This window comes from Panulirus ornatus, chromosome 27, assembly GCF_036320965.1.
Source record: "Panulirus ornatus isolate Po-2019 chromosome 27, ASM3632096v1, whole genome shotgun sequence".
In the NCBI taxonomy this organism is placed as follows: Eukaryota; Metazoa; Arthropoda; class Malacostraca; order Decapoda; family Palinuridae; genus Panulirus; species Panulirus ornatus.
Window position 1 is genome coordinate 4,542,344 of NC_092250.1, and position 13,476 is coordinate 4,555,819.

At 42.1% G+C, this 13,476-nt stretch overlaps 1 protein-coding gene across 4 annotated transcripts in view; it reads left to right on the plus strand.

The window, feature by feature from the left end:
• The window catches only part of LOC139757556 (synaptogenesis protein syg-2-like), a 202,724-nt gene that overhangs the window by 188,087 nt on the left and 1,161 nt on the right, over nucleotides 1–13,476 (plus strand). For 2 of the 4 annotated variants that reach the window (XM_071678146.1, XM_071678145.1), the window contains exons 19-25: nucleotides 4,930–5,094; nucleotides 7,059–7,172; nucleotides 8,413–8,626; nucleotides 9,027–9,185; nucleotides 9,920–10,038; nucleotides 12,128–12,398; nucleotides 12,532–13,146. In XM_071678146.1, coding sequence (XP_071534247.1) covers nucleotides 4,930–5,094; nucleotides 7,059–7,172; nucleotides 8,413–8,626; nucleotides 9,027–9,185; nucleotides 9,920–10,038; nucleotides 12,128–12,398; nucleotides 12,532–13,146 — 1,657 coding nt within the window. The remainder of the gene's footprint in view (nucleotides 1–4,929; nucleotides 5,095–7,058; nucleotides 7,173–8,412; nucleotides 8,627–9,026; nucleotides 9,186–9,919; nucleotides 10,039–12,127; nucleotides 12,399–12,531; nucleotides 13,147–13,476) is intronic. The other 2 variants (XM_071678148.1, XM_071678147.1) reach the window with 2 other exon arrangements.

Consider the following 13,476-nt stretch of genomic DNA (forward strand, 5'->3'; position numbering starts at 1 on the left):
TGAAGGAATAGTGGTTCCAACAATGTTGTATGGTTGCGAGGCGTGGGCTATGGATAGAGTTGTGCGCAGGAGGATGGATGTGCTGGAAATGAGATGTTTGAGGACAATGTGTGGTGTGAGGTGGTTTGATCGAGTGAGTAATGTAAGGGTAAGAGAGATGTGTAGAAATAAAAAGAGCGTGGTTGAGAGAGCAGAAGAGGGTGTTTTGAAGTGGTTTGGGCACATGGAGAGGATGAGTGAGGAAAGATTGACCAAGAGGATATATGTGTCGGAGGTGGAGGGAACAAGGAGAAGAGGGAGACCAAATTGGAGGTGGAAAGATGGAGTGAAAAAGATTTTGAGTGATCGGGGCCTGAACATGCAGGAGGGTGAAAGGCGTGCAAGGAATAGAGTGAATTGGAACGATGTGGTATACCGGGGTCGACGTGCTGTCAGTGGATTGAACCAGGGCATGTGAAGCGTCTGGGGTAAACCATGGAAAGCTGTGTGGGGCCTGGATGTGGAAAGGGAGCTGTGGTTTCAGTGCATTATTACATGACAGCTAGAGACTGAGTGTGAACAAATGGGGCCTTTGTTGTCTTTTCCTAGCGCTACCTCGCACACATAAGGGGGGGAGGGGATTGTTACTCCATGTGTGGCGAGGTGGCGATGGGAATAAATAAGGGCAGACAGGAGGAACCTTCAGACACAATTGAAAATGTGAAGGAAAATAGTGAAATTGGAGAAAAATGTAGCTTAGACATTGAAGCTTATTGATGCAGTGGTTAAATTGATGAGAACTGCTATTGACGTTTGTGTAAATAAATTATACATTTCCTTTTTTCCATAGCCAGAGGTTGAACCATTATGTGACATTCATTTTTTTCATTCATTTCAAGCTAGAAGTTTCATTTTCTAAATTGTTTCTTACATTTTTCATATGTATATATATGTATGTGTGTGTGTGTGTATATGTGCATATGTATGTGTATGTGTGTGTATGTGTATATGTATATATATATGTATATTATCCCTGGGGATAGGGGTGAAAGAATACTTCCCACGTATTCCTCGCGTGTCGTAGAAAGCGACTAGAGGGGACGGGAGCGGGGGGCCAGAAATCCTCCCCTCCTTGTATTAACTTTCTAAAATGGGAAACAGAAGAAGGAGTCACGCGGGGAGTGCTCATCCTCCTCGAAGGCTCAGAGTGGGGTGCCTAAATGTGTGTGGATGTAACCAAGATGTGAAAAAAGGAGAGATAGGTAGTATGTTTGAGGAAAGGAACCTGGATGTTTTGGCTCTGAGTGAAACGAAGCTCAAGGGTAAAGGGGAAGAGTGGTTTGGGAATGTCTGGGGAGTAAAGTCAGGGGTTAGTGAGAGGACAAGAGCAAGGGAAGGAGTAGCAATACTCCTGAAACAGGAGTTGTGGGAGTATGTGATAGAGTGTAAGAAAGTAAATTCTCGATTAATATGGGTAAAACTGAAAGTTGATGGAGAGAGGTGGGTGATTATTGGTGCTTATGCACCTGGGCATGAGAAGAAAGATCAAGAGAGGCAAGTGTTTTGGGAGCAGCTGAATGAGTGTGTTAGTGGTTTTGATGCACGAGACCGGGTTATAGTGATGGGTGATTTGAATGCAAAGGTGAGTAATGTGGCAGTTGAGGGAATAATTGGTATACATGGGGTGTTCAGTGTTGTAAATGGAAATGGTGAAGAGCTTGTAGATTTATGTGCTGAAAAAGGACTGATGATTGGGAATACCTGGTTTAAAAAGCGAGATATACATAAGTATACCTATGTAAGTAGGAGAGATGGCCAGAGAGCGTTATTGGATTACGTGTTAATTGACAGGCGTGCGAAAGAGAGACTTTTGGATGTTAATGTGCTGAGAGGTGCAACTGGAGGGATGTCTGATCATTATCTTGTGGAGGCTAAGGTGAAGATTTGTATGGGTTTTCAGAAAAGAAGAGTGAATGTTGGGGTGAAGAGGGTGGTGAGAGTAAGTGAGCTTGAGAAGGAGACCTGTGTGAGGAAGTACCAGGAGAGACTGAGTACAGAATGGAAAAAGGTGAGAACAATGGAAGTAAGGGGAGTGGGGGAGGAATGGGATGTATTTAGGGAATCAGTGATGGATTGCGCAAAAGATGCTTGTGGCATGAGAAGAGTGGGAGGTGGGTTGATTAGAAAGGGTAGTGAGTGGTGGGATGAAGAAGTAAGAGTATTAGTGAAAGAGAAGAGAGAGGCATTTGGACATTTTTGCAGGGAAAAAATGCAATTGAGTGGGAGATGTATAAAAGAAGAGACAGGAGGTCAAGAGAAAGGTGCAAGAGGTGAAAAAAAGGGCAAATGAGAGTTGGGGTGAGAGAGTATCATTAAATTTTAGGGAGAATAAAAAGATGTTCTGGAAGGAGGTAAATAAAGTGTGTAAGACAAGGGAGCAAATGGGAACTTCAGTGAAGGGCGCAAATGGGGAGGTGATAACAAGTAGTGGTGATGTGAGAAGGAGATGGAGTGAGTATTTCGAAGGTTTGTTGAATGTGTTTGATGATAGAGTGGCAGATATAGGGTGTTTTGGTCGAGGTGGTGTGCAAAGTGAGAGGGTTAGAGAAAATGATTTGGTAAACAGAGAAGAGGTAGGTAAAAGCTTTGCGGAAGATGAAAGCCGGCAAGGCAGCAGGTTTGGATGGTATTGCAGTGGAATATATTGAAAAAGGGGGTGACTGTATTGTTGACTGGTTGGTAAGGTTATTTAATGTATGTATGACTCACGGTGAGGTGCCTGAGGATTGGCGGAATGCGTGCATAGTGCCATTGGACAAAGGCAAAGGGGATAAGAGTGAGTGCTCAAATTACAGAGGAATAAGTTTGTTGAGTATTCCTGGTAAATTATGTGGGAGGGTATTGATTGAGAGGGTGAAGGCATGTACACAGCATCAGATTTGGGAAGAGCAGTGTGGTTTCAGAAGTGGTGGAGGATGTGTGGATCAGGTGTTTGCTTTGAAGAATGTATGTGAGAAATACTTAGAAAAGCAAATGGATTTGTATGTAGCATTTATGGATCTGGACAAGGCATATGATAGAGTTGATAGAGATGCTCTGTGGAAGGTATTAAGAATATATGGTGTGGGAGGCAAGTTGTTAGAAGCAGTGAAAAGTTTTTATCGAGGATGTAAGGCATGTGTACGTGTAGGAAGAGAGGAAAGTGATGGTTCTCAGTGAATGTAGGTTTGCGGCAGGGGTGTGTGATGTCTCCATGGTTGTTTAATTTGTTTATGGATGGGGTTGTTAGGGAGGTGAATGCAAGAGTTTTGGAAAGAGGGGCAAGTATGCAGTCTATTGTGGATGAGAGAGCTTGGGAAGTGTCAGTTGTTGTTCGCTGATGTTACAGTGCTGGTGGCTGATTCATGTGAGAAACTGCAGAAGCTGGTGACTGAGTTTGGTAAAGTGTGTGAAAGAAGAAGGTTGAGAGTAAATGTGAATAAGAGGAAGGTTATTAGGTACAGTAGGGTTGAGGGTCAAGTCAATTGGGAGGTAAGTTTAAATGGAGAAAAACTGGAGGAAGTAAAGTGTTTTAGATATCTGGGAGTGGATCTGGCAGCAGATGGAACCATGGAAGCTGAAGTGATCATAGGGTGGGGGAGGGGGCGAAAATTCTGGGAGCCTTGAAGAATATGTGGAAGTCGAGAACATTATCTCGGAAAGCAAAAATGGGTATGTTTGAAGGAATAGTGGTTCCAACAATGTTGTATGGTTGCGAGGCGTGGGCTATGGATAGAGTTGTGCGGAGGAGGATGGATGTGCTGGAAATGAGATGTTTGAGGACAATATGTGGTGTGAGGTGGTTTGATCGAGTAAGTAATGTAAGGGTAAGAGAGATGTGTGGAAATAAAAAGAGTGTGGTTGAGAGAGCTGAAGAGGGTGTTTTGAAATGGTTTGGTCACATGGAGAGAATGAGTGAGGAAAGATTGACCAAGAGGATATATGCGTCTGAGGTGGAGGGAACGAGTAGAAGTGGGAGACCAAATTGGAGGTGGAAAGATGGAGTGAAAAAGATTTTGAGTGATCGGGGCCTGAACATGCAGGAGGGTGAAAGGTGTGCAAGGAATAGAGTGAATTGGAACTATGTGGTATACCGGGGTCGACGTGCTGTCAGTGGATTGAAATAGGGCATGTGAAGCGTCTGGGGTAAACCATGGAAAGCTGTGTGGGGCCTGGATGTGGAAAGGGAGCTGTGGTTTCGGTGCATTATTACATGACAGCTAGAGACTGAGTGTGAACAAATGGGGCTTTTGTTGTCTTTTCCTAGCGCTACCTCGCACACATGAGGGGGGGGGAGGGGATTGTTACTCCATGTGTGGCGAGGTGGCGATGGGAATAAATAAGGGCAGACAGTAGGAATTATGTACATGTGTATATATGTATATGTCTGTGTGTGTATATATATGTGTACATTGAGATGTATAGGTATGTATATTTGCATGTGTGGACGTGTATGTGGGTGGGTTGGGCCATTCTTTCTTCTGTTTCCTTGCGCTGCCTCGCTAACACGGGAGACAGCAACAAAGCAAAGTAAATAGAATAAATAAATATAAAAATATGTCACCTGTCTGGCTCAAACAAGTAAAGGTTTTGCAGAATTTCAGTTTTGAGTGGTCATTACAGAAACGTCCCTCAGAAATTATGCGGTTCATTTTACTCATCGTATGGGCCCATTCAGCATTCACTTTTGATAAGTGAAAGGTCTTTCATAATTTTTCAGTGAATGACATTACTTGAAAACATAGTTGCCATGGTAGTGTTCACCTATTGCAAAAGGGGCACCATTGTATCTTTGTATAGGTATCATCAAGTCACTGAATAATTATATAATTGCACGAGAGTATTTGTTTATTATTATTTAATTGAATAAGTGTGCAGAGCCATGTGTAACCGTGATCTGTCCCTCGGCAGTTGATGGATGGAGTGGCTGAGTGGTCTTCAGTGCTAGAGATCAGAGGCGTCACCAAGGATGATTTGACCAACTACACCTGCACTGCCCACAACCCACTTGGCTCCTACACTTCCAACTACACCCTCAGCCTCCCCACACAGCCCATCACACCCCTTACACTTAATGTAAGTTATCTTCAAGGTTTTTAAATGAGTGCAGGATAGCCTTTTCCTTTCAGAACGACATATAATCGTTGAGCATGAATGTTCGACCCTTTAGCATGAAAGGGTACAATGGCCTGGCCTTTGATGAACCTAAGGCTCATACTGTGTGATTGAGGGTTGTACCTTTGTGCTCAAGGAGTCACTGCTTTGGACTTAATAAGTTGGGTATAAGAAGTGAATATTTTTCCTCTTGTGCTTTGAAATATTGCAGCATACTTGATAGTTTCTGAGCAGAAGTTGTCACCGAACGAGTGTGGCTATCCCCTTGTACTTGAAATAATTCACTTATGAAATGACACACAGTGTACAATGAAGTAGATCTAGATGATGTTCTATCTATCTGTCTGTATCTCTGAGGCCTTTTCCTTTCTGGAACACCCTCATGGGGGTGGCCTCAGCAATAGAGCCTCCATAACTAGTGAACTCCAGTGCCGCTTTGCTGCCTTTAGTGCCTCACCCTTAACAGGCCACTGCCAGAGGGCAATTCTACCTAACATTTCTACTGTCTACTTCTACCTAATGCTCCTACCTGACATTTCTACTGTCTACTTCTACCTAATGCTCCTACCTAAATATTCATACCTACTACTTCTATCTACTGCTTCTACCATTTTGCCAAAAGGCAGGGCTAGCACATAGCACAAGTTAAAATACAATATTTGCAATATGAATCTAGAACACAAAATATGTAGATGTAATGTAAAAAATCTTTCATTTATATGTCTGTTCTCATTATGCCTTTATAGCCCACATTCAGAACTCGTGCCCATTTAAAGTGAAACTTGGACTTCCAGTTATAAAAGTGCCTTGTACTTTTTCCCATTTTACACAATATATTCATCAAGTGAAACCAATGTTTTCTGTTCTTATAACTCTGCTTGTTTGAAGTGAAACAGGGATCTCCACACTTACAAGAGTGCTTCTTACTCTTTTCCATTTTATAAACTACATTTGTGAAGTGAGACCAATGTCTCTCATTCATACTACCTCCATACACAAAATGCTTCCATTCCATCCAATCCCCAGTCTCCAGTCTTCCTGTAACATTTTCATTTGAAATACAAACCCTCCTCCAAGTCCTCAATTCTCATACTGCATCCGTCCACTTCTTTCACTGTCAACCTCTCCTTATAGTATCTAATAATTTAGTGCTGTATTTCTCCTTTTTCCCACAGGCATCGTTACAAAGCTTTACTTTCAGATATCAAAACCATCTCCATCACTTCACTGTTCTCCATGCAAACTAATCTCACACTCTGACATCCTTTCCCCTTTCAAAAATTAGTGTTTTACCTTTAATCGTTGTCACTATCTGCATCTTCCGCTTTCTCCAACATACATCATCGACCCAGTCCAATTTTTCCTCCACATTTATTTAGCAAACAGTACGGCGTCAACTGCATACAACAACTTTGGCATCTTCAAATCTGTTGTATATTTAACCTGATGGTCACCCCACTTCGATATTATCTAATATGTACCCCATCCATTAAAACATTAAATAATCATTGTGTCATCATGCATACCTTGAGTGACTCCCACATTTATTTTGAATCACTCTCCCACATCACCACCTACTCCATTAATTGAAGGAATGCACTTTGTGTGCAAATACGTATTCTTAATTTTTTCATACTGCATGGGGAGGGAGTTCTACAATCATATACTTATGGAGTCCCATCTCTTGAACTTTGTCCACTATCAAATGACTTCTTAAACTTCTGCTTGACTCTGCATTCATAGTTTTCAATTATTAGCTGTAGAAGTCTTTTTATCTTTAACACAACAGTGGAAGAAATGAATTGAAGGGGAAAGCAACTGGATTTAGCAGAAACTTGTGATTCCGGTGCTCCTACCTTGATAAGACCCAAAGTGTAAAACTTGAGTTTGAATGGCTAAAGTTTGTATGTTTGTGTCTGCTTCAGGTGACAGTAGTGAGTGAGACCAGTGTAGCAGTGATGTGGACTGACAACACAATTGGGGCTCCCCCCTCACGCTACGCCATCAGATATAGGACCACTGGACAACGTCACTATGAGGTAAGTCGCCCATACCCACACATACCCCTCTCCCTGGTGTGTGTGTTTCTCTGTTATCACTATGATGAATATTATTTCTTAAACGACATGATGTAGTAACTCATTCATGTTCAAAGATATATCATCTATAATGTGAGTGCTGTGATATACTTTGATTCCCAAATTATTTCTGTCATGAGACATGAAATACATTCCAAAACCTAGATATCACTTACATAATGCTCAGTCATACATAGAAGGAATGAATTACATATCACAATGTTGCAGAATGATAGGACTTTGTAATTTGGGATATATTATTTTTTTGAGCTCATGAAAACCAGTTAATGTCATCTTCCAAATGACTCTGAGATTCTATTGCATGTTTCTTCCCTGTACATTATCAGTGAGTGAGCCTAAAGAGCGAGGTTAATTTTTTTGTGTTGGCTTGAGTGTATGGCTGATCACTGACTGTTTTGATATGCACAGTGTACAGTGGAATCTATCCCCCCACCTTTTTATAATGTATGTTAAAGAGGCTATCATTACATGCTGGTCAGGCGAGCCAAATGTTGAAGACTTATTAAAATAACTAGCTTAAGAAGCCTACAGTACAAAAGACTTTTGTACCTTTGACATGAATACGTCAACAGAAAGACTTGACATCATTGGCAAACCACCTACATATTTTTGCATGCGGGTTTATAACCTACAGATAGCCAAGACCTCAGATTTCCTTATTTCCTTCACGTTCTCCCCAATCCTCCCTCACAGCTGGGGGACTGACAGACGAATAACCAGTACTTTTGATATACCTTCTTGCTTCCCAAGGTCTAGTCTCTCTACCCTCATACAATTCCTCTTGCCTGGTTGATATGCATACAGATAGTCAATTCTTCATATTCCTTCTTGCCTCCCCTTGCATCCCACATGATTGACTAAAGTCACATATAGACAGCCACTCCCTCATTATCCCCTCTTACCTTCCCATGCACTGCTCAGGGGTGATTGACTCGCATTTAGACAGCCACTCCCTCTTGCCTCCTCCTGCATCCCTGAAAGGTGACTGACTTACATATAGACAGCCAGTCCCTCAAAATCCCTTGTCTTCCCCTGCATCTTGAGAGGTGACTGACATGCACAGACAGCCACTCCCTCATAATCCTTCTTGCCTCCCTCACAAGTGGTTAAATCACATACAGAAAGCCACTCATGTTTTACTCTTGCTTCTCCCTGCCTATCCCTTGTCCCCTCCTCACAGCTGGTTGAATCACTCACGGATAACCAGTACCTCATATCCAATCTCGCTCCCCCTCCCCCCTCGGACCAGCTGGTGGACGTGATGAATGTCAACACGAGCAGCATTGTTGTCAAGGGCCTCACTCCTGGTGCTGAGTACTCCTTCACCATCCACTCCTACGATGAGCAGGGTCGAAGCTACCACATCTCACCTCCAGTCGTTATCAACATGAGTGGTGAGTTACTTAACCAGATGATTTACCTCATCACTCTGTTATTAAGACCATGAAATTTGCCTCATCAGTCTGTTCTTAAGGCCATGGAAGGGACGTTAATTTTTCCCTGTGTTCACTCTAGGTGTCACAGTTTGTTTTTTGGTTAAATCACCATATGATTAACTCTCATATGTTTTTATCAACTGTTTGCTAAAATTGAAGGGATTGTCATCCTTCCAGATGTAATAGAGCTGTCCATACCCTCCCAAGAGCCATGTATGCGTTTTTTTATTTCTCAACTAAGTATCATCTATTAATGGTTATAAAAGAAGCTATATCTGAGTGGGAGTGGTAGCTAGATATTTTTCCTTTTCTCCATTAAAATTCATCATTTCATACAACACATTTTACCTTCCTACAGTTACTGAGGACAATGGCGTCACTGAAATGGAGAAGCCAAGAGGAATTCCCTTCTTGATCTTCCTCCTCATCGCTGTCATGGGAGGTGCTCTCATTGTTCTGAATATCGTTGGTGTTCTCTGTTTCCTCCGCCGCCGCTCCTTCTTCCACGGTTTCTCAGGTAAACTTTATATTCAGTTGGTTTTTCTCGCTTCACCTCACCCCCCTTCTCCTCAGGACTCTTTCCTTGGCAATTTATGTTTCTCTCTCTTTCTTGATATTGGCTGCTTCAAGGGCTGTCTCTCCCAGAGTTTATCTTTAGATACTTCTATCTAATTGTTATAGGCTTTAGTTAAAAATTACTGGGCTTTGGTTAACCACATTATGCTTTTATTAAATAAACTAGGCTTGACAAGGTTTTTGTTAAGTAGTCTAGCCTTAACTAAGCTTTTGTTTAGTAATTGATACCAAACTGAAGTATTTACATCAAGGGTCAACCAGGCTTAAGTAATCTAAGGCTGACTAGGCTTTTATAGACATTCGTTAATTACTCTATACTAAGCTTTTGTCTGAGTCAGTAAAATACATTAATCATCTTAAACATTGTTAACATGCAGATTTCAATATAAAGCATATTTGCTTTACCATTACTTTGACAAGAATCAGTTAGTTCAGTGTGTAAATGGGTCATTTATTGTCATAGTCCATATTTTGGTCCATTTGCTATAGCCTTGTATCATCATTTTCTCAGTGATGTACACAGAGCTCATGCCTCCAACATTATTGTCTTAGTTCATTGCTAAAACAGTCACCCCAGCCTTGCCCTGTCATAAGTTTACAGCATTGTAGAATTTTGATGATATAAGGCCCTGTTTTGAGAGAGGCAGCCCTGTACATGTTCCTCCCCTACCGCAGCCTCTTCAAGCAAAACATCAGCCTATGAGGTGCCTTCGCCCGTGGACCAGCTCTCCCTCAGTTCCTCGGACGACATCCCTCCACCCGACTACGAGGTAACGCCACCGCTGGCCCGCCAGGTAACACCTCCGCTACCCGGGGTTCACAATCTGCTTGTCGTGATGGTGCACGCCGATAGTGTTCCACCTCTGTGTGAGGCGGCTTGTCCTCGGGGAGAGAGAGAGTTGGCTTGTTCAGGGCCCGAGGAGGCTGGCTGACACAGCTGCACAGTTCAAGAGTTGGCACAAACACACTTTACTCATGGGGCACACATACATACACTGACACCAACCCGGGTCCTCGGAACTGGTTACCTGTATTGTCACTAGATTAAGTTCATCTCACTGCCTCCATATTTGCTGTAACTGCCCCAGAAATTCTAATATCTTTTGGCTCCATGTTAGCTCAAAACTGAACCCTCGACCCCCAGGCATCACCTCTCACTCTCAACCTCCTCCCAGCATCCTGTACTCACGTCTCAAATTTCTGTATTCGTCATGTTTTCTCTTCAAAACCTAGATTGCTGAAAGCTTCTAGGCCTAATGTTCTTCGAACTATATATTTAAAAGAACACAATGTGCTTCTCTCTTTGCTCAGCTTTTCAACAACTTTTGCTGCTTCATGGAAATTCACTAATTTCTAAATCGTCCCCTAAAAAAAATGCAACTTCCTCTTGCCATCTAACCAAGGACTCCTGGCAGTCACCATCGTCATCTGTAAAGGCATGAATCCATAATAAATAAACATTATTTCATTATATATAAAGGCACGCAATCTAATCCATATAATGATCTACTTTTCCTTTCCATTCCTGCAGACTCCTATCATTTTCATTGGTTTTCTTCTTTATTTCTGATAATCCGGAAAAACAAAAAATTCATGAGCATTATCAGTACCGTATAAATCATCGTTAAGGTTTAGAATCAGCAGCTTCTTAATTTCCCTCACGTGATCTTCCCACTTACTGTCTTTGTACTTCATCTTATGTTTGCCAAACCCCAACATCCACACAGTGGATGGAGACCACACCAAGTATTCTTTACATGTCAGAATTATGTGAAGGTTTGATGATTTCCTGTTTTCTTCCACACTATTGGTGACCACTGTTGCATAGACTGCTCTTGAGATAGTCTTCCTTAATAGTTAGTTAGATAAGAGACATTCTGTTGCCCTTTAAATAGAGAATTTTTAATTTTCTTAAAGAAAAAACATCAAAATGATGCATTATTCACATTTTCCAACCTATTTGCAATGGGCAACATTTCTCATTTTCAAAGACCGGACCATAGATTTAACTGACATGTTATGAGCAGTATTGCTTTGAACACTAGGCATAGCCTATCATACACACTCAACAGGTGTGATTTTCCTCTTGTTAAAAGTCATATATCTCAGAAATATGAGCAGGATAAGTGACTAATTTTCATGCTTAATTTTTCCTTCACTTTCATACAACAGTTTATATCTTGGATCTTAGGCAATATATGCCAATGTCTCACTTCAACTCTGTCATAGTAGCCACTTCCTCTATGTTCTATCCCTGAAATTGGTACTTGCAAGTTAATCCAGTCCCACTACATGTATTAGCTCCACTGAATTAGACATTCTGTCGTCTACAAAATACCTTCAATGGAACATCTTCTATATTAGCTTTCCATACTTCTTTCAGATAACACTTCTTTTTCTTTATAATACACACATCTTTGAAACACCTGTTTCCCCTCTATACTCCTGTACTGTACTTTCAGGTCATTTGGTGTTAATTAAATGCACATCGCCTGTGATCTAAATAGAATTAAAAGCTTCAGTTACTTATATCGTGCAAGTCAAAATTTGTTGTTGTTTTCGTCCCGTTGCGACCCACATCAGGTGGTTCCTCCTTACTGTCTGTAATCATCTCCTGTATATCATCAAGCACTAGGTTTCCTAAGGATATTTTCCCTTCCCTATTATGTCAGAAGTGAATACCTCATGACTATTGAAATTAACATAAATTAACTTTCGTTAACAACAGAATTCTGGAAAATTTCAATTTGTTATTCAATCACTTCATACTTCAAACTTTCAAATGAGTAATTAGTAAATGAATTTCCTAATTAGAAATATCATAAGCCAGTGTGTTTTCCCTGGCATATAGGCCTACTAACGTCATTTCCTTTGCTGTTACAGCAAGTGATGGGTTCGTGCCGGGCAGCTGTCTATGGTGGGAGCCTGCAAGACATTATCATTCGGACAGGCTCCCGTGGTACACCATCAGGCTCCCGTGGTACACCATCAGGTTCCCGTGGTACACCATCAGGTTCTCGGGGTACACCATCCCTTACCAGAAGCAGCCCAATGGTCACGTCTTCCAGCACAATCTCCACTGGTGGTGATTTAGACGATGACATAATTGCTCCTCCTGATGACTTTTCTAATGGCCTCCTTGATTTTTCTTCTGGTAAGTTTTCTTCACATGATGAAGACTTTGTTCCCTTTTGTATCAAACCACCTGTTGACACTGTTATAGAGAATTCCAGTTGTGATGAACATCTGGGTAAAGGAAGAGAAAACAAATATTTCTTTTGCCACAGGTGACCCTGAGCGTCGTCTATCTTCACACATAAGTCACTCATGGGCAGACCTGGAAGACGACCAAGAGCCATCCACTTCACAGCCAACCTCCCAGCCAGCCTTTTACAACCTGCCTATTGCCCATCAGCCATCATACCGGCTTCCACGACCAGTTGGCCGTGTGTCTGCAGCAGCATTCCGCAGCATGGAGTCCCTCGCCCCACTTTACACTCAGCGATACCAGCCACAGCCAACCTTCACCCTTCCAAGACGGCCTTCTCAAGTCATCTTCCATGGCCAGCCTCACATCCAACAGCAAATAGAGCAGCAGCAGCAGATGGAACTGGAGCAGGAGCAGTACCAGCAGCAACTAGAACAGCAGCAGCAACAGATAGAACAACAGCAACAGTACCATTACCCACAGCTACAGGAACTATCTTCGTCAGTCGACTACCAGCAGACACCACTGGATGAGCAGTACTTTATGCAACAGCAGCAGTGTTGTCACCCCCAACCACCAACTGACCCTCCCATGAGTGTCCCACCACCCTATGCCAGCCTCGACCCATCAACACTGTACTCACTCCACTCTACCTTCTTTGATGATGGCTCCAGACCTTCAACAAGTTACAGTGGTGAGTGCATATATCACTTTTCGTGTAAAACGTATAAAAGTAATTGTGAACTCATGAGCGTACGTATATGTAGATAGGTAGATAGATTATCTGTATGTCTATATCTTTGATGCCTGTCCCCTTCAGGAACTCTCTCTAGGGAGTGGCCACTGCAATAGAGCCTCCATAACTAGTGAACTCCAGGGCCACTTCTTTGCCTTTAGTGCCTCATCCTTAACAGACCACTGGCAAAGGGCAAGTTTTTTGCAGTGGCTCCTACCTAATGTTCCTACCTTTTGCTTCTTTCTATTACTCCTAACATTTTGCCAAAAGACAGGACTAGCACATAGT